Consider the following 26043-nt stretch of genomic DNA (forward strand, 5'->3'; position numbering starts at 1 on the left):
CTTACTTCTTCACTTTGCTATTGGAATAAAAGAAAGATTAAATTAGAGTCTTCCTTTGGATGTATCATGTTATGAGTATTACAGAAAATTAACAGCTTGAGTGAAGTTAATTCAAAGTGGCAACTAAGCACAAAAAAACACTTGCTATTTAAACCACTGCATGTATGTGTAGGCAATATATGTAGGCCTACGAGAGTTTGAGAAACTGCAACCACTCTGCAAGCAGTTCAGAGTGGATGAACATGCATATTTTGTGACAGATAAATTATTTGTCTTGAATTCTGTGCTGCTGCAATGAGAGCTCTCAATAAGCATTTATGTGCATCTCTTCATTTCTCTGTTTAGGAGGAGATTAACTGACCTTTGGAGATAGATATGTCTCTTCATCAGATATCAAGAGAGCTACATGATTAACTTACTCAACTAAATGTAGGCAAGATGAATCCCATCATTTTATGCCTATCATGTAAAAATAGCAAGAGTGCACCTTTCTCTACCACTAGATAAACAAACTGAGTCAAAAACTGATCTCATCAAATCATGCAACTTCAGTTTTCATGATGACAGTATGATTTCAGAATATTTTAATCTGGCCTTTATAACTGCAGGGCAAGATTCACAGATAATCTCTTTTACTACAGACCAAGAGAAGCTGTGATAAAGAGGAATAACTAATTCAGTAATTCCAGCATGATCCAGGAGATTATTTTTCCCACTAATGTGCTTATAGATTTTCAGATATGACAAAAAATTGTTTGTGGTTTATATTTAATAGGTACACTTCTGAAATAAGAGGACAATATAACATTTTTCTGAATAAAATCGTGAAACTGCTTTTCTATATTCCATCATGCACTCCATCTTCTAAATCCCTTGTAAGTATAGCCTTTAAACCACTCGATCATTTTGGTACTTTTCTGCCGTAGGTCAGGGAAATGTTATGTGGTTTTCAAGCTGCCACAGTTAAAACTATGACTGCGTTTTTGTCCTTACTGTCTTTACATCTGTGGGCAGAAATCTGAAGATGATTTTGGATTCTGCTATGAACTAACTGACACCAGAAGACATTTATGACCAATTTGAACCGAGAACAGAACTTCAGAGGATGATCTGAAAACCCTATACACAAATTAGGATTAGCCAATAGGAAGCACCAAATTCAAAGTTTCACATAAATTCTGGTCTATAAGCTATCATGCTGAACTGCTAGATTCAGGAGTCCCAGGGATGCAGTCCTGAACCATTTGGGTTATATCTATAAAGGTAAAGCAGCTTTTTTTCTCCTAGGAAACACAGGGAGAAGAGAAATAAAAGTTCTGTGTTTAACAGCAGGGGTAAGACTCACAATGATGTGCTAGAGGGAAGTTTTAGGATCCCTTAGGCTATCTTCATGCAATAAATAAAATGGGACATAACCCTTTTTCTTTGTCAGGCCATGAGGGCAAGTGGCACAGCATGGCTCACGTCTCTACAGCTAAATTATGTTGCCATCCTCCCTCCCTGTTGTCATGCACCCCCCCCACCCCCCCCTCGCATTGGGTGATCTCGTTATAAAATCTTTTGGGAACAGGACGTGGCTCATGCTACCCCCTGAACTGAACACAGACATTGTTCAAAAGAGTTGATTGCCACAGGCCAAGAACCATACTGTTGGGTCTGTGTAACAATTAAACAGTATGGATAATTGTGGACATTTCTCCAGCCTGCATGCTGGCCTTGGATTGTTCGTTAGTATGGATAGAGCTGTCTGATTCACTCATATGAGTAAAGCCAGTTTTCTCGTGACAGACGGAGCAAGGCTCACCCTTTTCAAAATGACCGTGACAGTGGTGACTCTAATATTTTAAATGAGAGTTCAATGCTCATATAAAAGAGGGCGGAGTTCATGTTTCTCAGTTTGAGCAAATTCATAACTTCCACTGCTCTGAATACCAAGAAAGTTCAGAAGTTGGAGATTTCGGCTTTTGTATGTGTCTCTCAGACTGCCTACACATTTTGCCCTTAATAGCAATTGGGAAAAACACAGAGATGACCTAAGCAGCAGGTTACGAAACCTAGTCAGGTGCTAAGGTTGTGAAGTTTTAAAGGTCTAGAACTCAAAATGCAGAATTCACAATTTTATGTCAAATCAGGAAAGATCAAGAATAGCATGATACACCAACAGAAATGTATCAAGTTGTATTTTGGTATTTATGACTACATTAGGATCTGCCTCTTGCTGTGGGTACTCTCTGAAAATATGTGTAGACATGGGGAAACTGGGGAGAAAAACCCACATGGGAAGCCATAAGAATTTAGCTCTCAAATATTTAGATGCAAAGATAATTGCAGGCTGGACATCTTTGAATTTATAGACATGAAGAAAGTATGAATGCATTTGATAAAACACCTACTTGAGTGTTTCCATAATTGACCCTCTATGCTCTGATTCAGCAAAGCATTTAACTATGCAAGTAATTCCCTTGACATCAATGGAAAAATGCTTTAATTGAGGCATGTGCTTAAAGAGTAATAGAGTAGGTCCTTGGAACTACTTTTCTAGACATTTATCCACAGTGAATTTCTCCCAGACTTTCCACGTATATTTGCAGCCTTCTCTATCATTAATATCTTTCATGCACTACAATTCAAGTAGCACATAAATACAACTCAAACTTCAAGCTGCAATGCTAACTAATTAATTCATAGTCTAATTATAGTCTGTGTAATTATAGTCTAACAAAGAAAAGAAATAATGACACTCTAAAAATTAGCTCACATTACAACCTAATGTTAAGCCTTCTTCTATCTTAAAATAAAAAGAAAAATTAAGTTTGTTACATATTAGGAGATTATTGGAAAATCTCACTTGCTTTGGATATGATTCTATACTGATAACATGGGCCCAAAACCATTTAACAGTCTTAATATATTGGGAAAACAGATCCAAGAACAGTGATGTGTGGTGTAGTTATATTCAATTACTCTACAAAAGGAACTAACAACTAAGGATTATACCTGGAGTCTTCATAACATATGCATAAAATGAAAGGTGCATGTTCACTGAAGAAGTCTTTAAAGTGAATGCCATGAATCCCTGAAATATTTTTTGAGAATTGCAAAGTGTTTCCAAAATGAAAAAAGTGGTTTCGTCCAGCTTGCTTTGTTTCCTCACAAAGAAAACATATCTGCATGAAAATGGGGATATTTTCTAGTGCAGAGGTTGAAAACACCGTTATGGTTAACATAATGAAAAATTTCAGAATTAACACTCTCACAGAACTAAAAAAACCCTAATTTAGCTACACTGTTCTACATCTTCTTAGTGCCACCTTGTGGAATTAAAGCAACTCATTCCTTACTCACTGAAGGGCTAGCATGTGGTGCCCCTTCCTCTTCTGCCATATGGCTAAATGTGTGAAGGTATAAATACCCTGCTGATACCTACTAATTTACCTCTGCTAAATTGATTATAATTAGATAGATGGACCACTGATTATGTGATCCTTTAAGTCTTTACCTAGTGTAGACTTAATCTTTGATGAGCCAGAAGTTTCACAGAAGTACAAGCAGAATTATTCAATTCTGTATGCTCATGATAACTTACTGCAGGACTATTACATAACGACAAGGAGGCTATGTCCTCTGTACTACACTGCCTCCACAAATAAGGTGAAGTTTTTAATCTCAGCATTTTCTAGGTGTAGGTATAAATCAGCTCTGTTTTATTAGCTTTTTGCAACATTAGTCTCAAGAACACTGGTAAGAAAGAGAAAAGCTGTGCTTTCAAAAACACCGGTAAGACTTCAAAATGATGTGCCTGAATTTAAGTTTGAGAGTCAGTTTGGCTGTGTCAACCCTACCAAAAATTTGGCCTTGGTCCACTCTCCAGCCTTAAGAGCAACTGTGGCAGCAGAGCCCACACACATGCACAGAAGCTAAACCATTGCTCCTTCCCTCTTTCCCCTTCCTTGCTGCCCCAGGAGTGGTCCCAGCACCTTGTCTGGGAGTGCGCCAGTTGGCAGAGGCTGAAAACCTCCCAGGTTTAACTAACAGTTAAAACCTGTAACTGATTGCAGGACAGTGTCCAAGCCCATGTCTTGGCCCCATGTAATTTACTACTATAAATGGTGCCTTAAGACATTTAGATTAATATGATGTCTCCAACACAGTGTGATGCAGTTGCTGTATGCTTAGCTCATCCTGCTGAAAGGCAGAGATGGATTTTATCTAGAAAATCCTAAAATAGTACTCAAGTAGTCTTCTGTGATGCAGATTTGTGGCTGTAGCTCTGGCTCAAAGGATGCCTACAGACTGGTTGCTTCTCCTGTCATCTACACCAGAAGCACTGTCCTCACCAGACCACCCCACACCACCCTGGAAAGCATAAAGCACTCAGTTTGGATCAGGTGGTTTTCTAGCCACTCATCCTGTCTCCCAGTCTTCAGATGAAGAAGTTACAGTTATCTTTTTAACAATTCAGGTGTTGAAAGTTTTACTTTGACTACCGTGGCTCTATTTACTCAGTCGATCTGTTTCCTTCCTTGGTTATGTTAATAATTTTCATTGACATGAAAAACAATTAAATTCCTCCTCTCCCTAAGCTACTTCCCCTGACGCTCAGCATTTAGCATTCCCTGAAGAAAAAGTAATTTTTTTCTGAGAGCTCCTTCTAAATTTGGTGGCCCATATCAGGAACCAAAGGAGTTGACAAAGCAATTCCCTCTGTACTCTGGATTAAAAGCATTTTAGGCATTTCTTTGCTAGTTCAAAACAACATTTGGAGACAGCTGAACAGCTGGAAAGGACCAGATTAATTAGAGAGATATTTACTGTTCTTATTGTGACACTAAGCCTTCTTTTTTTTTTTTTTTTTTGTTGGCCTCATAAGACCTAGGGAAGAAATATTACAAATATCAGGTAAGGATTTAAAAGAATATTTAATATTCCATCCAATATTTCAAACACTAATTTTAACCATGTACTCTGACTTTTTTTTCATGCAAATAGTCTTTGTTTGAAAATAGTATATTAACTATCCCCTTTGTATATTTACTCCCTCAATTTTTTACTCCCATTACTCCAGTTCTTGTACAGCATGGAAAACAGTGATTGAAACTAAATGGTTGCAAATTCCAAACAGTTGTGTTAGAAGGGGGAAAAGGACGGGAGAAAGGGAAGGGTCATCGGAAATTCTCATTTCCAGCAGAACCCATTTACAGGAAATCTTCCTCTCTGGAATTATCAGTTATACAAAGTTCAAGTCTAATTTTACAATGGCCTGATCTTCACAGGAACATGAAAATTCTAAATGAAAATGAGTTAGTGAGCTTGAAAAAGTGTATGCCAACTAAACAGGTAAAGGGACTTTTGTCCATGTTCACATGCTGTTTCTTGGAGATTGACCTGGGAACAGAACAGACTCTTCAGATCACCTTAGAAGAGGGAGATTTAGGGATGAAAATGCTTCAAGTTTTGTTCTCTTTCCTTTTGGGGGGGGGAGGAAGGGGGAAATTAATAACTTCTGGATAACAATGGAAACTCAGCACTGCCATATAGGACTGTGCTCAGGGCAACCTGACCTTGCCTCTGCTTGCAGGTAAGACGTTCCATTACTGACACAAGCAGGCACTGACGATGCCTGCTGTCAGCAACTGGCAAATGTCCTAGCATGGCTGAAAGACTTAGTCTTATGCACAATCATGTAATAGAGAACGTCCTTCACAGTTAGCAATTAATGCAATCACTGTGCATGCTCGCTCATTGTCCTTCTTGCCAAACTGCACCTGAAATCTCAGGATTGTCTATGAGAAACATTGCATATGTACAGATTTATAGATACCACCTATCCTATGGATGGTTTAATAATAACAAAATTAATCATGACACAGTTCACTCCTATACTGAATGATACACGTTTTCATTTCTTTTGTAATCAGCTAAATAAATTAAATTTCCAGAAAAAAAAAAATAGAACTGATCCTACATGCAATCTACAGGTAAAACAACCTTGGAGGTTGTATATAGCCCTGGTGTGTTTAACAGTTTGTAACAGGGTGTTAGTAAATTTAGATGTAAATTTTGCATTCACAATGGCTGAAAGAGAAGAGCAGAGACAATGTATTCTAGTTAAATCACACTTTAGGTGACAAGGTATAAGCCATTTTTCAGCCTATGATGTGAGATAAATGAATTTTACCTCTGACAGATTCTGTCTTTTTGTTGAAAAAAAAAAGGTCTTCAGCCTTATTTATAAGTATGCTTCTTACAGAGAAATCTATTATAGACAAAATATTGCCTTACAGGGTTTTGGTTTTGTCTTTGGTTTTGTTTTCAAATAAAATAGCATCTACAGACTAAGTTTGCAATAGAAAGCATTGAGGTTATTGTTTTTCCTGTCTACATGTAGGATCAAGACTACAATATGGCCAGTCTGCATTATAAAATTAATTGCCTGCAAAGAGGTGGCTTCATAAAATCATTTGTAAAGAAACCAAAATCTTTCTTGTTAAAAAGATCCATTTAAATAAAGTCAGAATTATTAAAAAAAATACATTTGCAGCTTGCATTCCAGGTTCTTTAGTCAGTATGGATTAAATGTCGTCTTTTGCACATGACTAATAATGAGATTAGGAAGCACAGAATTCCCATCTAAGCCTCAGTAAACACTGAATACATCATTTTGAATTTGATATCAGGCTAACATGAATATGACTTCAACTAAAATTACAAAGTTCAAATAGTAGCTTAATATAGAAACAGAGGAATGGAGACCCACAATAGACTAAGAAATCAAAGACTGCATATGGGTGCTGATTCTGTTGTGAAGTACAACAGATTTTTTTTTTTTTTAAATTTGGGGGGGGGGGTTCTCTATTTTTTACAAATAAGACCTATAAAAATGTTTGTGAAAACCTCAAGTCCAAATAATTAAAAGTTCATACTCGAACATCATTTTCCATAACTACACAAGTACGAGAATGCAAAGTCAGTTTATCATTTTTCTATTAAAGACAACCTATTCTGTACAGCACATTCAATTCTGTATATTAAATTCTATCTTGTATAGGGCAAAAGATTAAAGAATGTGACTGTGATTTCCTGGAGATATGACAGAGCAGGTTTTAGCCTTTGAGTCTAACCAGGATTTTGAACCCAAGTCACTTTCTAAGTAGACACTGGGGTATTTTCTATTTGTTTCTCAGCAGAATACTCACCCCTTACTTGAAAGATGACTTTTTTCTTGCTTTCTGTCAGAACTGAAATATTTTTTGCAAAATACTATACAAAAAGGCCTTGTTAATTACATATAATAGTTCTTACTCTTAATCAGATTTCTCAAACAGTGCTCCTCCATCTCAGGTAGTGATGTTCTCTCCTAAAAGGCAACCCTTCCTTACAGCATCTGCAGTAATCTCTAATACTTTACTTTTAAGTTGCACAGGGTTTCTGCTTGCTTAAGTGAAGTCTACAGTACACCTACATGTATGCTTTCTCATTTCCCATTTCATATCCCTTTCCTCTGTTATGCTTCTTGAATATATAAACACATATTTCTTGTTATCTGAATGGACTGTAACATTGTTTCTTGAAATTTTAATTTCCTTCTTAACCTGTCATCTGTTTAGGCTGCTGCATGCATATATCTTGTGCTACCATCTGTTTGTTTCAGCTGTTCCCTTATTCTCTTGCCTACTACAGAGATTCCCATTCTATAACTTCTCCCTTTGAGCCCCAGTATAAAGCCTCCTACATATTTCTGTCTGCTTTTTCCACCAGTGCATCGGCAAATCTTTTCATTCAAAGATGTCCCATCCCATCTGAAACAATTCCATCTACTAATGGACTAATGCTCAGCTAATACTCAACACCTGTCTACCGGTTGGCCTAAGCAGCATTTAGAAACTAAGATTTCTATCAAGTTTTAGAGTCTCTTAATAATAGTTAATTCTTTTAAAAAATATATTCAGTTGTGCTAGCTTAGTTACATTACTTACTCTATTAAGTGGACAAATTCTGCAGTTTCTTCCCAGAAAGCTGCGCTTTTATTCCAATGTTGTAAAGCTAACTTCTGGAAAACTCTAGACTCAGTGAATTCACAAATGTGAGAATCATGACTATATAACAGGTAATTTTATAGAAAAGCATCTCTTAGTCTTCATAATCATACTTTTTTTTTTTTTCCTGGTGTCCAGTTTTGCTTCTCTATCTGCAGAAACCAATTCTTAACTTTTATATTTTCTCCACTCTTATGTTTTTAAACAAATAGGATTTGTGAATCTCTCTTATGTGGCAATTATAGCATAACAACTTATATCTTCTCTCTCTATAGCTGCACTTATTACAGTCAGTTCTTATTTACTTATGGCACTTCCTTCAATAAACACCAGAAGCATAGAAAAATTTATAACTTTAAGTATATAGGTTCATGAAGATAAAACAATACGATGTGAGACATAATTCCTGAATATCTTGTAGCGGGTTAGGAAAATTTCTTATTCTAGAAGATGCCAAGAACAGTTAGATTTATTTCTGAATTTTAAGGAGGAATTAACTGAAAATCTGGAAGAAGGAAGATCTTTTGAGTGAAAGATCAAGAAGTGATTTTTATTTCGAGGAAAGGAAGGTGTGACAGCAGTAAAACAAGGATAAAGAGGTAGGCTTCAACAAACTCAGAGAACAAGCTAGCTGAGTATTGTGGGAAGATAATCTAAAGAATAAAGTATTACAAGAAAACTGGTAATTCATGAAGACGAGTACATTAAACATACAAGAAGAAACTGCCTAATGCAATGTAAGATTAAAACTACTTAGAAAATCAAACACAGAAGCTGAAAATGAAGATTACCTATAAAAAGCAGCAGTTAGGGAAAAAAAGATTCAGAGCGAAGCAAAAACCAAAATATGGTTCAATAATATAATGCAGTTCCAAAAAGGCAAGTTATATTCCATGACATATTTAGCTAAGTGCTGCATGAAAAAAAAAGTCATAGAAAATACTCTGTTCTCTTGATACCCCTTCAGTTTCTCTAACTGTTCAAGAGTGTATTTTAAGAAAGGTTGAGATAACATGCCATTATACACAACAGGGGTAATTATAAAGAATGAAAAGAATTTAAGATACAGCATAGGAGAATTTGAAAGAAATTAGTTTGTTTAGTTGAAAAGACAAAAGTTAAAAAGTTGGTTGAGGGTGGCAACATAAAAATGGTTTCTTAAAATGTAAGAGAAAATTATGACGAGAATTAATTGTTCTCTGTAATGAATGTAAAATGAAAAGAAAAACCCTCTAAGCTTATTTTGCCTTAAGGAAATTTAGGGAAAGCTTTCTAAACAGGTAGGTGTTGAAACAGAAGAACGTAAATACCTACAGAAGCTGTGGAATAGGATACTTTAAGGAAGAGGTTACATAAACATCATCAGGCATGGCCTAGGTACTGAACTGCTCATTTCAGAAAGTCCCAGTCCTCCAATTTTTGAATTACAGAAGAATACAACCAACTCACATGGCATTTCACTGCAATCCCAAATTCTTAAGAATGAATGTGCAGTTAATACATTGTGAGACTGAGACAGGATGAATTTTCTGACGTCTAACCTCAACCAGTTATGCCATATGTAGCATTTTGTTTGTATAAATAAGTAAAATGAAGTCTGACTCTCTTGCTTTCATCCCAAAACAAACATAATGTGCTTTCTATATTAAGTGATATCCTATCCTTGTTGCCTTGATTAATCATTTTATGCCATCTGCAGCATCAACCTCTATGTGATACCTTGAATCAATCACTATTAATGTAGTGGTTTGGAATTGAAGATCAACAAAAACAGAAGTATCAAATAGCCCCCTCCATGCCAAATCTGAAGGAAACAATCTTCTACTTGGGTTTTATGTAACAGATACGCATGATTCTAATATGACCGATGAGGTTACTTTTCAACAAAGCTATATTAAAACTTTCATTAGCCTCCTGCAGTTCTCAACACCACCACATGGATTTTTATCTTGCACAGTAGAACAGTAGATAAACATGCCACGGGGCAACCCAGACAGATTCATGCTCATAATGAAACAGCAGTCTAAAGAGAAACTCAGTATCAACACGTACATGCGTGTGTGTACACATGCATGAAAAGGCTTTTCTGCATGCAGATCTTTTTCCTAAAATAAACCCTCCTCTGCCCTGCTGCACTTTCTGCTGCACCTCCTAAGTCTGCAGCAATCTTGCCCAGTAAACTCGTGTACATATATAGAACAGCACAAGGGATGTGACGGATGAATGGAAAAGTAGGTAAAAAAGGGAGAAGAAATACAAAGGATATGAATTCCTTATTGAAGCCTTTAAGAAAAAACTTAGAGGTGATGTTTTATAGTCTAAAGGTAAAGGTCAGTAAAAGACAGCGTGAGAAAGGCTGTGGCAGTCTGCTGTAATCCAACAGCATTGTCAGGGCATGGACACACAGTAGCAGTACGTCAGCTTAGGAGATGATTGCTGGAAGGACAATATAGAGACATTTTTGAAAAAGAGTATCCTAAAAATCACTGTACTCTGATCCCTAGTGGGGGAATAGGGCTTCAGACACCATCAGGTAACTGTGGTTCAAAATTTAGGTTTATGGGGAAAAACATGTGCCTAATATCATAGTGGAAAAAAAAATTGGACAAAAAGTATTTTATTGCATGGATTTACACACTTGTGACCTTACATAGCTTAGTATTGTGCATCTTGACTATTACTGGAACGTATTTGTATAATGAGTGTCACAGTAGGAAGACTGCTGATATGGAGTGTTTAAATTCATTAATGTAGTGGCATTAATCTATGTTAGGAACCCAGAAGCTGGGACAGTGGATATGTTGCAAGCCCTTCATTAATAAGTGGAGCTAAGAAAGAGGCAAAACATAGATAATTTGCCTTAAGAATAAGGTATTTCTTCAGTGAGCACTCTAATAACATGGTTTCCACTTTTACTTTGAAAGAAAAAGGAATAGATTGTGGAATTTCTAAGTACTGACCCAAGTTTCACCCAGAATATTTTAGTTTTACCAGTTGTGCATGTCACAGTACATACGATAAATTAAAATTAACAGCTGGAAGATGACACGCTGTTAAGACAGAAGTGATTAGGGAAGAAGCCAGGGAGCCAGTTTAACCAGCTAGCTGGAGATTTCTTCTACATGGGATTTCCTGTATCACTACTTCAAGAAAATTCACAGCACAGGGGAACTATCAGGAGGAATGAGAAATATCTCAGCATCTGGTTGTCTAAAGATCACAGAAGGCTAATGTAGAGAAGGCCAGAGAACAATCTACAATCCGGAAAGCTTAAAAAAATGGCTTAAGTTTTATCTATCAAACTATGCCACATGCCATTCAGATATAAACCAGAATTTTGCTCAGTTCAACCCTTAATTTAATTAATTCATGTTATATCCTGTGTCACAAGTCTATCACCCACTCAGATATGCAAGAACTGTTGGGGTACACTTTGATAGCTGTTAAGCTCTATTCGAAGCTGATATTAGTGTCGAGAAAGATGCTGTTTCTTTTTTTGGCTCTATAAGTAACTCTAGAAAGTTACATTCATTCTGTCTAACACCTGATGAGAATCCCATGGCAACCCCAAGTAGAAATGTCATGGGCTTTTTCAATGGTCATTTGTAGTCAGGACTAACACTTTCAGCCTTGTCTAGAATGATTCATACACCATTGCCTAGATTAACAGTTTTCTTTTTAGTTTTACTGACTTGCAGTTGTGCAATAATGGATTCAAACCAATGGAGAAAATGGTTCCCTCCTTTGGTAATGACAGTAGGAGGTATTTTTGTTTTAGAGGAAAGTTCTGCAAGTGCTTTCTCATAGATATTTCATTTTATCATTCTATTGACATGCTGAATGTGTCCCATTTGGAAGAAGTCACTGCCAGTCGTAAGCGTCCCACTGGAGTTACAGCAAGGTGGAGCCTTCTCCCATAGGACCTCTATCACTGTAGCAGTTCTGTGGCCACCACATATAGGTATCTTTAACGGAACTGAGTTGTTGGAAAATTTCTCTGCATACCATTTCCTCTCAAATGATATTGTCAGAAAAATCTACACAAAATGATGTTGTATTAATCATGACAGATGATTCTGTGGGAATGAGACATGAGACCCAACTTATGGTTCTCCTCCTACCTGAGGGATCAGATCAACCCTACCTGTGTGGGTCAGATCAAGCCACCTGACCCGCACAAACCTCTATCAAGTTAGGAAACTTCAAACAACTGAAAATGCATGAGGTATGTTTAAGGTCTTTCCCCACTCATGTAAGTTGAGCAATCCTTCAAAACACAGATTTTACGGTGCACAATTTGCCCCAAAGAGCTGAAGTTAGTTTTCTATTTTCAACGTGAATTCACAATTCTCAGGATGAAGAATGCCTACTGGGCCTACTTTTCAATTAAATTTATATTGCTATCTTCAGTGAAGCCATCTGTAGTATGAGTGCAAATAAAATGAAAATTTACCACCCTCATTCCTGAAATTTAGCACGTGTGTGGTATTTCACACATTTAATGCGAGTGCCCCAAATGTCACTGTAAAGGTAAACATGCCAGTTTTTAAATATCAGGCACAGCATGTAGTTGCAATCTGTGACAATAAAATCTGGCTTTATAAAGGGAAGGCATGCAAAGGTGAAACACAACTGTGATTTTTCCACTTCAAGCGGATGAAAAATAGGAATGTTCCTCCTCAAAACTGTGTTACATAAGTTTTATAATAAACTGCATATTCATACTGTAAACAATTTGTAAAGACAGAAAATTATTTTAAATATATCTGTATGCTGTTTCAAAGAGATTAAACCCCTTAATTTAACAGTACAATTTTCCAGCCTCTAGATTCTAGGCTGCTCTTTTGGTAGTTTCCAATTGTTTATTGTATTCTTTCAGTTCTTAACTTGAAGGTTGCACTAAGGGCAGTGCAAACAAGTGTACTAAGTCATGTCACCTGATGGGCCAGAAGTTATTGAAGCTTCTTTCATGCCAAGGAATTACAAAGTAACTGACATGAAGAAGAAAATACTTTTAGAGCTGAAGCAATTTTACATCAGGAAGATGAAAACAAGGATTAATAGATTTGAATGAATAGTCTTTTGTTCATATGAGAGAAAAAAAAGTAAGTTTACAACACAATGTACCTAAGATGGGAAGTGACTGACAGTTATATAAGACAATAAAGATTCGTCTTTTATATACTGTACGGAAAACACAAGGAAAAATGTTCAAACAAATGCAGAGCAGGCAAGACATCAGCTGATACATATTTCCACTATGAACTGCTACTATGGTAAAACATAGAAAAGTTTTTAACACCTTACTCATATTGAATAGTCTCTCTACAAATGATAATTATAAGATTGGTCTTACATTCAACGGGCTATTTGTGAAATAAATTATAAATTAACTGCAATAAAGACAACAGAATCTAGATGCACATATCTTTAAATATCTCATAATTTAATATATGAAAGCAGCCTACTATGCAATCTAACAAGGTAACACTATGTTTGTGACTATGCCTTCACAAAATTAAAAGTACATGTGTATTTTTCATATTAGAATGTGTCTGTCAATTATGTTATTATGCTCCACTGGATTAAGATTAACATTAAATTACACAGAGAGGTAACAAGAGAGCTCACATGTCATTGTTCTGGAATCAAGTGTAGTCTTACTAAGGAGAGCATGACCACAAGCATATTTTGTATTAGTCTTGTTTTTAAAAATACTAGAATGTTATGAAAGATTGTCAGGGGTGTTTCATTATGATTCCTAAAAATGAATTTACTGGTTCAATCTCGTCAGAATTTTTTCAACCATATATTTCCCTTCAACATCACAAGGTTTTTTACTGATTGAAAACTACAAGGAGAAAGCAAATGGTTCTTCAAATTATACCTGCAAAAACTTTCTTAGTATTTCTTATATTTCCAGTGTCACCTTGGAGAAAACCAGTAAGGGGTGGCAACTAGCAATGCAGTACTTTATTAGATAAGTAACAAAATGTAAGTGCTTACTAAGATTTGAACATGTAGATACATAGAACTTAATCAAGTATAGGAAATTTGCCTTGCATTGCATCTGTGCTGCATTTAATTATATAAGAAAATATACTTAAATAATCAGAAATCCATACAGTGACCATTATCATGATTATACATTTGTTATATACAATAAAACCCCCAAACCCTCATTCATTAGTGGGAACAAGAAAGTGAGAGTGTATTGTATTATATATAATAGCATATATAAAATCAACCTAACCCCCAGAAGTGCAAAATTAAAGTATTAAAGGATGCAGTAAAATAACCATTTTAAATTAGTAAATCCTACATTTCATTTGTTATACTTCACAGAATAATTGATTGTCAGGCATGATGTGAATAAGACCACAAATCTCAGCACTGCAAATCTGTTTTGTTGTTTGGACTGGATATTTCACTATACTTTCCTCCTAACGTGGCAAATTAAATGGGAAATAATAAGAAATGAATCATACATCTTCTGCCTTATGCACATATTTCCTTTAGCTGACGGCTTTTGTTGTAACACAATAAAAGCTACCAAGTCCAAATTTGAAGAGGAATCTCTGCATATATTTTCAGAATACAGCCGTGTGTCACACGACGAGTTGCTATGATTTCAGTTCTTCCTCCTAATTGTCAGTTTAAAAAGTACTTTCAGCTCAGACACAAAGATTAACTATACCCCACCATATCATTCTGTGTGAAACACTATCATAAAGCAGACACAAAATGATTATACAAGGTCACTGAGGGAATCACTGTTCAAGATGGAAATTGTGTCATGCATTTCTAGTTTTCCTTTTGAAGGGATTAATTCAAATATATGAGGATTTCCAACAAAATACTTCCACTGCTTTATACAAAACATCCATGGCAACTGCTAAAGTGTATTGGTGAATTGTGATCTAACTTCTAGCTGCTTTTCTTGAAAACAAAACAAAACAAAACACAAAAAAACAGGTATAGGCACATGCCCAAGCACTAGAAAAAGTAAATTCTTAGTTGCAGTGTGAATCCAGCTCATATTTAACTTTTGTTTAGAAAGTGATTAATCTTCTAAATATAGTGATTTGCACGGAAATGTAGTAGAAGACAATTTACAAATCTGCTTTATTTCACACACACACACACTTTCATGCGTTTTTACATCTATAAGTATCCAAAAGCCAGACCAGAAGTTAGATTAGATTCAAAATTTAAACCCCAAACCAGCACAGCTAATAATCCAATCTAACCTGAACAATACAATTTATCCCATGATTCTCATGTCAAACCCATAATTCTGGTTGAACCACAGTTCAAATTTCATCAATAGAAAGCCATCCCACTCCTGGCTAAGAAATTCAAACGTATAATTAGCCTCACTGGGAAAAAAACATGGGGGTTTGTTCCAGCCCAAATCTATTCAGATTCAGATTCTGACCTTGAGATCTGGTTTTGCCTTTGCCTGATGAACAACAAAAACACAGAGAAAATATTCACAGTGAGGAAATACAGATATATCTCATACCATTTAACTAGCCGTGTTTCCACTTGATAATGCAAGGATTACGCTAATACAAGAAAAATGTCAATAAAAAGTTTAATTCTTTATGGCTTATGGTATACTTCTGTACTGCTTGACACCAATGAGTCACAAGGTGTAAAATATTAAATATATTTTATGTGGTTTTTTTAAGAAATGTTATAGATAGAGAAAGCTTTGAGTGCCCTAAGGTTCAATACTAATATGTTTTTAAAAAGTACTATATACACATACCAAAAATGCTTTCACTTCCATATTTAAATGTTCCTCTTTGTGCTGTTGTATTTTATGTAGTAAAATCTTTCATATATCACTTACTTTTTTGTCTTCGTTATATTTATGGAAAATTTCTTGTGCTCTTTCTTCACCACCATCCGTAAACAACATAATAATCTTATTGCAGTTAGCTCTAGAGACACTGTGCTGTAGGAGATACAAAGAGAAGCTTTTTTGTATTTCAGGCTATAAGGAAAAACAACTGTAAGGTTTGATGGCTTTCATATCAACATGCTTACTACTATAACATGGTAATGGCAAAACTTCCAAAGTCTTTCAGGATTTCATTTAATACTCCCTTCTAAATGAAAAATAAAATAAAATAAATAAATAAAAATAAAACAAAACAAAATAAAATAAACCAAAACCAAAACAAAACCATTTTTCTGTTCCATGTGACTTAAATATTTTTGGATCTAGCCCAACACAGAAGAATGGGGATCTGGTGGTTCCTCTCACCTCCACCAACACAAGGAAAGCTCTTTAGCTCGTACCCATCACATCAACCCCACAGCACTCCTTTACAGATGTTCTGCATGAGACTTGTACAGTGAGGGCCTCTAAACATTTTTACTCTTTTCTTTTCTCATCCTTACTTTTTTTCTTATCCTTACTGTCCTTATGGAAATTTGGGAAGGATGACTCTCTTATGAATTACTGAATATTCTTTTTTTTTTTCTGCTGGACTCCTACTCACAAAAACTATCAAGCTCACTGACCACTGAAATGAATACTCTGATAATTTAGGCATTCTATAGGTAGATCTAAAAAACTCTACCTTATAAACTTAGAAATATTTTTGCCTTTGCTATTTTTGTGACATTTCCTTAAAATAAGCTCCACCTTTCACTTCTTTAATTCTTTCCTGTTTTGTTTTTTTGTTGTTTGTTTTTTTTAACACACTGAAATGAATAGCTAACTTCTAGAAAAGTATTTTAGAATCAGGTTTGCATAATATATTGCAGCCAAGATATGGCTGCCTAGATTATTAAGAGATCTCAATCACCTACTTTTCTAATTAGACTGCAACTCAGAGGTGAAGAACTGAGCATGTTCCATTATTTCTGGAGAGCAAGCCTGGAACAGAGAGAATTGAGAAGAAACCCCTTTGACTCCTAATTCAGCAAAGTAACTCGTAAAGCCACTGAGAAAAATGCAGTGTGTTGTGAAAAGGAATAAAAACATTGTTCCACAGCCAGAACAATGAAAAGGTGAATAGGAATTTTGGCTCCTTATGAAAAGAGCCAAAGGCTCCTCCTTTGGCATTCATCTTCTTTCCTTATTCTCTAAAAGTTAAGAATCTAGTCTAAGCAAATTGTTCATGAATTTTATAGCCAGCGGTCCTTGTTCTCTGTGTTGCATACAAATGGTCCTTGTCAGACACATCTTGGTACTTCTGAGTAGTTGGATGTGACAGAGTAAAACTCTTAAAGATTCAGTAAAATAAATTCCTCTTCCACAAGCCTGGATTTTGCTATATGAATTTACTATAAAGTCAGGAAAATAAATAGGAGAGTCATCCTTAGAAAGAACCCAGTTCTTCCTTGCTTTAGTCTTTGTGACTGGATAGTGACTAATTTTCATGTGGCTGGTCAGATGAGATGATCCCACTCCCCTTTTTCATCCTACTCTCTGATCTGATTCCTTGTTCTTTTGTAATAAAGAGACCGAAACACCAAAGCCAGCCCACAAACATCAGCCGATAATTGCCAATATTGCAGCTCCACGGTTCCACAATGCTCCCAGAAAACTAAAATACGAAAACTTTGCAATCACTATATTAACAGATGAATAATTATTCTTCAGAAATGATTTGTATTGGTAGTTCAATACTCAGTGAATAACTACTTACTCAATCATTTGAAAAAAACAAGTCCAAAGATTTTCTTACATGTAACTACACATAAAAACTACTTGAAATCAATATATTCTCTCCAATCTCATCAGCACAGTGTTTCATTTGGAATTAAATAATTTATGACCATTTTTTGCTTGTGAAATATAACCTATAAGATACTGCTTTGGGCTGCAATCTTTTCGATATTAAAAAAGTAATAAAAGTAGAGTTGGATACTTCATAAATAAAGAAATTCACCTACATTTACAGTGATTTAATACATGGGCCAAAATAAAATCAGAGAGAAACCAAAGAGATGACAAGGAAGAGGACCAAAGCTTGCTCATATAAAACTCTCTTATTGATTTTGAAATGAGCACTATTATGGGCAATATGAACTTGAGCTAGTCTTTGTTTTAACTGAATAAATCAGGATTTTTCTAATGGCTTACTTAGTATATGCTTATACAGTATCAGAAAAATGCAGTGTTTTCTCTTTATCTCCTAGTACTTACAGAAGGACACTTACTTACACTACACTGTTTAGACACTAAAGTCATGTCATGGAAAAAAATTCCAAGATTTTAGCCTCCAAACAATATTGGAAATCTGAACATGAATAAGCTCAAATCATCCTGATGAATGAACTTAACACATCAGTCTCTTACAAGGGATCAAGAGGAAGATGGAATTGCCTTCACAACACATCTTCCCCCCCCCTTTTGCACAAAGATGGAGAGATACCGGCTCAGGGAGCAAATATAAGTGATTTTGCAAAACTGATGCAGTAATTTCATCATTTTTCTGAACAGATTGCCTCAGCAGTCCAATGGATGTCTCTGCCCTCCCAGCACAGACCACAGCTGAAGAGGAATGTGTTGCCTATACAGCAGCTTCCCTGGGACAAAAACTGGCTTCTTGGCTTAAAACACAGAAGAATACAAGTTGGAACTGAGTCTGCGTATTAATTTTTAGCTCTCTCTTGCACTTGATAAAGGCCTTTTTTTTTCTTCTTTCAAACAAGCAGGCAAGACATGATCCATTTTATACTGTGCCTAAAATTGCTTTTGTTTTATGAAAGTTTCACATCTCTAAAATTAACTTATTAAGTAGCAGGTCAGGATTATATGTCGTGACATGACACTTTAGGAATGCATTTTTCATTATGAGTTTCACGTCGCTGAAGAAGGAAAAGCTACACCAAACCAAAAATCAACTACTCAAATAAAGAAGAGATGATTTCAAGGTAATTTTTTTGACAAATCGTAGCTATTATAGTATGGGGGAAAAAAGCTCTTAAATTGCTGAAGCTGAAGTATTATTATTTTCAAAGAAATAGCAAGTTAATATAACAGTAAATAATGGAAAAATAGTGCATAAAAATGATGGAATCCAGATTATTGATAATCACTTGAATTAGTATGTTGAAAAAACCTGAAGTGTGTATTTCCATCTAGCAACGTATCAGTAAGTTTTTCATGGCACAAGTGAAATATTACTTTGGTGTTCAGGAAAATTGTTTGAAATAACTGTCATCCAGAAACAGTACCCACAAAATTATTACGAAAATTTGAGCTGTTAAAAAATATTCCATTTCCATGGTCCTTAAAGCAATTGCACTGTTTGAATTCATAAATATACAACTGGAAACTATCCCCAAGCATATTTTTTTTTAATTTGTTTAAGCCTGTATTATATTATCCTGTTATATTGTCTTGCCACCAAAGTCCAGTGCTAATTCCAACATCAGCCCTTTTTCTGTTCCTGCCAGACGGATTTGCCAATATCTGAAGAGGATGACTGTATTTCTATAACATAGTGCAATCTCTTCATTTCCCTTGATATACACATCCACAATGTCCAGCCATAATTTACAGGCTTGCAGAGATTATGTGAGGCTAATCACACCTCTGTTTCCACTTACAAGAGAGACAGTCCCACTATGAGACAGATCTCCATTATTTTTTTAAGCAATCTTTTTAGTCCTACAAACTAGTCCACTTTGAGGCTTCCTCTGTGTTCAGGTCATCTTAATACTGCCTGTACACAAAGTACGTATCTGGTGCTACACCAAATGTAATACATAATGTTAAGCAAATATAAATACTGTGAGGAACAAGCTGTGTTTGGCAAAATTACTTGTGTCTTCCTGGTTCCCTCTGCACGAGATGAATGAAGAAAAAGGGGAGATGCCTTTCAGCCTAGTCTGAAAAAGTCCAACAGCTTTTAAAATCCTGTTTGCAGTTTTATACAACCATCAGCAGAGGGCACCCAATCATTTCCCCACCAAACCCCTCTGCTCATCTACATAGCGATCTGCTGAGAAAACACCCTTGAAAACATTGTATTTTCTTTTCCTCCATCAAAATTTACAAAGGTTAGAAATTTTTCAACCAGTTCTAGCCCTAAGCTGCATATACAAAGGCAGGAAAGGGCCCTGAAGTCCAGAATCCAGCAGATTAAGGGAAAAAGATTAAAGATTTTTACACTGGGAGACATCACTGATATATTAAAAAAATAGTAATAAAAAGAATACACTTCATATTTGTTAAGCTAGATCCTTAACTGCTGTAAATTGGTATAGCTTTATTTACACTAAGGTAAAGATCCAATATGCAGTCTTTATGAAGATGAAAAGTAGATTTTTTTTTTTTTAAACAGCAACACAAACTATTAAAACTAATTACTAATAAAACCCCAACATTTGTGGCAAATAGGAAACATTACTACTCAGAAGGCTAGTGCTTGGGTGCAAGTTAGAAAGTACAATGTAATTAAAACATGGAAACTGCATTTAATTTTTGAGGAAAACATTCTTTTTATACATCAGAAAGAGAAAGGAATTAGAATACTCTCAGGTGTCTAATATTCCTCTATTAACTAAGTCATTTGCTCCCCTCTGTCCTACTCAAGCCATGGTCGACTATTTATGACTTGTAATAAGTAAGAAATTGTAGGTTAACTAAACATTGCTAGGAGATACTGTGGTAAAATTGAAATAACAACACTGTAACATACAGCCTTCCATTTTAAAATTACCTGCAAATCAATCACTACTACAGCTATGTGCCAACTGAGAATCACGTGTTAAATGAAAAACTAGCTGAATGAATGAAGTAAAAACAGTACAGCATATTGAAAACGAAATTTATTCCCAAATCTTAGCAATCTGCTGGGGGCTCTGCAAAGAAAAAACATATTGTTGGGATAAATTTACTTGCTAAATAAAGGTTTGCACTTCTGTCAGTTAGTTACAAAATGGAGGAGCATGCAGTGGCCATCTGAAAATTCAGGTTCTCCGTCTTCACTTTACAGCAGAGATGAATTTCATACTTACATTTAGCAGCTGTTCAAAAGCATAGCTAAAGCCTTTTTTGTAATCTGTAATTCCTTTAGCAGAGATTTTATAGACAGCTTCTTTCAGCTTCTTCTTGTTCCTCACATTAGCTTGGACAAGATGATTAAAGCAACTGACGTTCTGAGCATTATTGTTAAACTGTAAAATAAATAGAAATAGTATTAAAGACAGTTCATCTCTTCTAGGTACTGTAGCAGTAAAGGCTAATATTTTCTTGATCCAAGAGATAAAGCATGTCACACCTGGATTTTCATTTCCACTACATTGAGAATGTCCAGCAGTGTCTAGAGATTTCAAAACTGGGCAATAAATATATTTTTAAAAAAGGTATTTGGTGCTTTACTCTTTGCTGCAATCCAAAAAACTCTATTACAGTGGAAAAAATTCCCACAAATCTTGTTTCAAGCTCATATAATGAAATCAACCTAAGAAATGCAGAGTTAGGGAATTAAAAACCATGGGGAAATACTTATTTCACTTTTTTTAATCACTGAAAAATATTGGTTGAACTATCAGGTGACTTCATATTGTACATATTAGTCTGCTTTTTTACAGTGAAACTTGCAGACCATTATCAATTAGTAAATATACCTTATAGAAAAAAATACACTCTTGGGAAAAAGGAACGACCTGAGAGTATAGCTGTTAATAGCAGGATATTGTTAATAATAATACAAATGTGTGTACTGAAAACACACGTATTTGTGCTCTCATACCCACATATCCATAAGGACTGCTCTCTGAAAAATTCATTTATATGAGATTCTAACATTATTTAAAAACATACATAGAAAATTTTTTATGTGCAAAATGCTGTCTGCACAAGTAGAAAACAGTTTGTGATCTTTTTAAAATTTGTCTCTGTATAAATATACATACATACATGTATAAGTACAAATAGATATATATATATATCTCTCTCCCGGTAGAGAGAGAGGGATGCAGAAATGCGTCTTACTTTTTAGCTACCTCTATGTCTATCTATCTAAAGTCAAAGATGAGATTTCTCTTAAAACATGCTGCAGCATGTACGATTCTAACTGTAGTCTTGAATGAAAGTGCATATTACTGCACATAATCCGTGTTTATTTGAATGAAAATCTTTTCACTACAACACAGTGAAACCCTGTTTGAATGAAAAACTCCTTTTAACTACAACACTGTGATTTTTATTTAAGATACTCTTGACTAATATTACTAAAATATTGTCGTGGCCAATTTTTAAACTCTTTTATCTATCCAGAATTCTTGTATGAGATTTTTTTCTCACTGGCAAGCAAGATGTCCAAAAAACTCCGTAAAACTCCATCTCATTAAAGACACCAAAATCCAGACCTCTTGATTTACGTTTCAGGTGAAAACAGATTATTACGCCTCTTCCCGATTAAGGGTCTTCAGTGAAAGTCAATGTAAATATAAATGTAATTTTATGCTTTCCACCTGGTGCAAAGCCTTAAAATAACTTAAAAATCAGGCCTTGTTGGCTTAAGTCTCAATACTGCTAATTAGTTCAATAGTACTGTATAGAAGATAAGGTAAATAAGGTCACAGATTTCAATAACTGCTCAGACTACTTACACGTCTAAAAGAAATGACTAAGTACAGGGCACAAAGTAGAAGAGAGAACTGCTATCAGCAGCAAACATGAACTTGCACTGTAACTGTAGGACACTTACGACGAACAGAACTTAAAAGGATGAAGTGATTGATAATATCAAACCATTTTTAATAATGCATAATAATTCAATTCAAGTCAATAGGGTGCTTAGGAGGTATGCAGAATTTTCCATGACCTGGAATCAGATGCATACAGATGCATTCTCCTTGCTCTTAGGACCAACCAAAATATGAACTACCAGTAATTTTTATCAAAGATCCACTTTCATCAATGAGAATTCTGCTATTGAATTAGTAGGAGCAAATGTGTAACAGAAAATACAGTATTGCTTATGGCAGAGATGACTGACAGAGAAAGGCATCATCCTCAGCAGAAGGCTTAGCCTAATTTGTTAGAGGTCCTTCTTGAAAATAGCCACAGAGCTGCAACTGTGGGGGTTTTGGCTGTAAATGAGCAAATCCAGGCACTATCAAGAGAGTGTTTGCTATGCTGGATTATTACGGTTCCACATGTAATTTCTTATTCTCACAAAAAGGATGTGTCAAAGTGCCCCATAAACTAGAGACTTTAAAGCAGGAATTTGTCTGCCTCATCTTCTAATATCATTATTGTACCACAAGCCACTCCTGCATGTATGTAGAACCTAAAGAAGAAAGCCTACTATTTTGATTTTGAGCATTAAGTAGTTCACAACTAATCTAATATCTTGTCACCTTCATATTGTATTTATTTTTCTAGGGAGCTTATTTTTCTCATTTCTCATGAGTTAATACTGTCTTTTGGTGAGATAGTGATATTTTTATGGTATAGTTGCTGTTTTCCTGAGGACTGTATTAGCTAAAAAATTGTATTGATTCTTGCTAGGCAGAATACAATATGAGAATACCCATATAAGAATCTTCATATATATTTCTAACTAATAAGGACAGTTATTACTCTGTCCCAATTTTATAGCTCTGGTCCCCAGGTGATTAAAATCTGTGGGAGCAAGTTATTCTCAAATGACTTCATGCAAAGTTTTCTGTCCCCCTTTCTATCAATATGCAGTTCCCAATGTGTCACAAGGGGACAACTGTTTCCAAAAACATGCAAAAGCATGAACAAGTGCTTTAACTTTGAAAAATGCAATGTTATATTTGACCAAGTACTCTACAGAAGTCAGCTGTATATAATAATATGACAAAGGTTGCTTCTTTATTTTTGTAATATTCTATTTATCGAGGCTTTAATTTTCATAATACCACAACTATAAATATAGTATCATGTTTCTAAATTATTTACAGTAACAAAAGTATGAAAACAGGATGAGATAATGAAGATTAAAAATATTTTCCAGTTCTCCCAGTGTCACAATGCAAACTTCACCTTTAAAATAAATGAACACATGGAATTGGATTATATATAACCAAATTTTCAGCTTGAATATTCCTTTGATGTATGCCATATTTCCCAGAAAAGAGTATTTTGGTAGGACCAACCCTCCACTGTGATTAAAATGTAAGGCATCCAGCTGAACCCCTACATTTCCATTGTGTGATTTTAAAGCCATTATCTTTTCTAAAAGTTCCTTCCTCAGACTCAAACAAATCATGGTCATTCATTTTTCCATTTCCCCTCAATATCATGTGATGATTTTTATTTGCTGTGCTTAAGCAGCATGTTTTGCTGCTTGAGCAAAACCATGAGATGATCACACAACTGTAATCAATTCACTTTAATGCAAAACACTGACACACTCAATGATGCTTCTTATAGAAGTTTCTTACAGAAGTAACCAATAAATCACCAGATGATTATTAGGTACATCAGCCACGTGGGACTGAAAACAGTATTGTGCTGCGGAATTATTTCAGCTTGTCTTGACCTAACTTTGTAGCCCTGATGGGAAAATTACTGATGTAAAGTAATTTTAAAAAGGCAAGGTCTGAAAATTAATTCTAGTTGTGAGATGGGATGAAGGTACAGACCCCATACTTGGAAAGTAGAAGAAAGACACTATCTGGCAGGTAGCTCTGCTCTACAAAGGCCAATTTCATCTGAAAAACTAGTATGAAAATATTGCTCTGCTTCATCAGTGACATTATATGCAAATTATTTAATAAGCTAATATAAAAGTAACCATAAGTTCAATCTTATGGTCAGTGCATGCCTTGTCTTGGGCTATAGCGAACAGCGGTTTAGGTGTTCAACTGAAAATTTAGTGACAAATGAAAATTTCTCCCTGAAATGCCACTAACATTAAACTGCAAATCCAAATTGCTTGCTAGCAGTCCTCCAAATGTATCAGGGTAATTATTTCTATGAAGGTCAGGTATCTAGCATATGGATCAGTAATTACAGATACAAAAATGACATTTTAAAAATTGACAGGAATACTGGCTCAAACTGTTTAAGCAGTTAACAAGTAAACTGTACTGTACTATACTTACACATGATGTAAACTGAACAAAGTGTCAAGGTCAAATCATCTGCATCTATAGATTGACAAATGCTGATGTAAAATGAAGGAGAGAAATAACACATTTGTAGAATAGAGAGTTACATCAACCAAAGTCTGCAAATGCTGTAATTTAATTAAGAAAATATGAGCCAGCTGTTTTCAAATACATCAATCAACATTAATGTTAACATCAGTCAACAAAGCAGATGAGAAGAGTTTTTTATTAAATAAAGGAATCAGTAGATGGAACAACAATCCTCCAAAATGAAAATTTACCTGTTTGCTAGGAGGTGAAGGCAAGTCTGAAGGTTGAAATGTGACCAATAAAAACGTCCAAAGGGGGGAACAAAATTCAGGGCTACATTTAATTAATTTGAACCACAGTAAAATACTGAAGTAACTGAAGGATTTCAAGTGTAAAAGCCTTCAGATTGCCCTTAAAACTGGCTTTTCATAACACTAAAATAACTTTGCTCTTTAACCAGTTGACCATGTGACAAATACCAGGACCACTCATAACTTTGAATTAGCCAAACTGAGCCAGCTTTCAGTTACATTCATCTGAAATATAATGGCAATAGTGGCATTATAATTTTTCACACATTAAGATACCAAAAGCCAAAATACCTGCAATAAGCCTTCAGTGATTACTGGTCACATTACCTGTCTCCTAAGTACCACAATAATGCTTATTTAAGTTCGGATGATTTCTTGAAACCCAGTTAACGATATACTCAATCACTTTTTATTTAAGTAGAAGAAAGAACATGCAAGATTTCAAAAACCAATTGCCACTTCAGACAGTCCATGTTCTTACAAAATCAAATCCTATCAAAGGTGTAAAATTACACTAATTACAATCCATATTTTATTGAATAAAATACTCTCAATGTATCTATATGTAATATGTCAGTTGGGTATTTATCAGACTGGCATTT

At 35.2% G+C, this 26043-nt stretch overlaps 1 protein-coding gene across 15 annotated transcripts in view; it reads right to left on the minus strand.

Annotated features, from left to right (window-relative positions):
• Positions 1-26043, minus strand: part of CACNA2D1 (calcium voltage-gated channel auxiliary subunit alpha2delta 1) — a 433632-nt gene that overhangs the window by 70083 nt on the left and 337506 nt on the right. For all 15 annotated transcript variants that reach the window (XM_052789138.1, XM_052789141.1, XM_052789144.1 and 12 more), the window contains exons 11-12: positions 21027-21185; positions 15895-15999 (exon numbers count right to left, since the gene is read on the minus strand). In XM_052789138.1, the coding sequence (XP_052645098.1) occupies positions 15895-15999; positions 21027-21185 (264 nt within the window). The remainder of the gene's footprint in view (positions 1-15894; positions 16000-21026; positions 21186-26043) is intronic.

This window comes from Harpia harpyja, chromosome 6 (genome assembly GCF_026419915.1).
Source record: "Harpia harpyja isolate bHarHar1 chromosome 6, bHarHar1 primary haplotype, whole genome shotgun sequence".
Taxonomy (NCBI): domain Eukaryota; kingdom Metazoa; phylum Chordata; class Aves; order Accipitriformes; family Accipitridae; genus Harpia; species Harpia harpyja.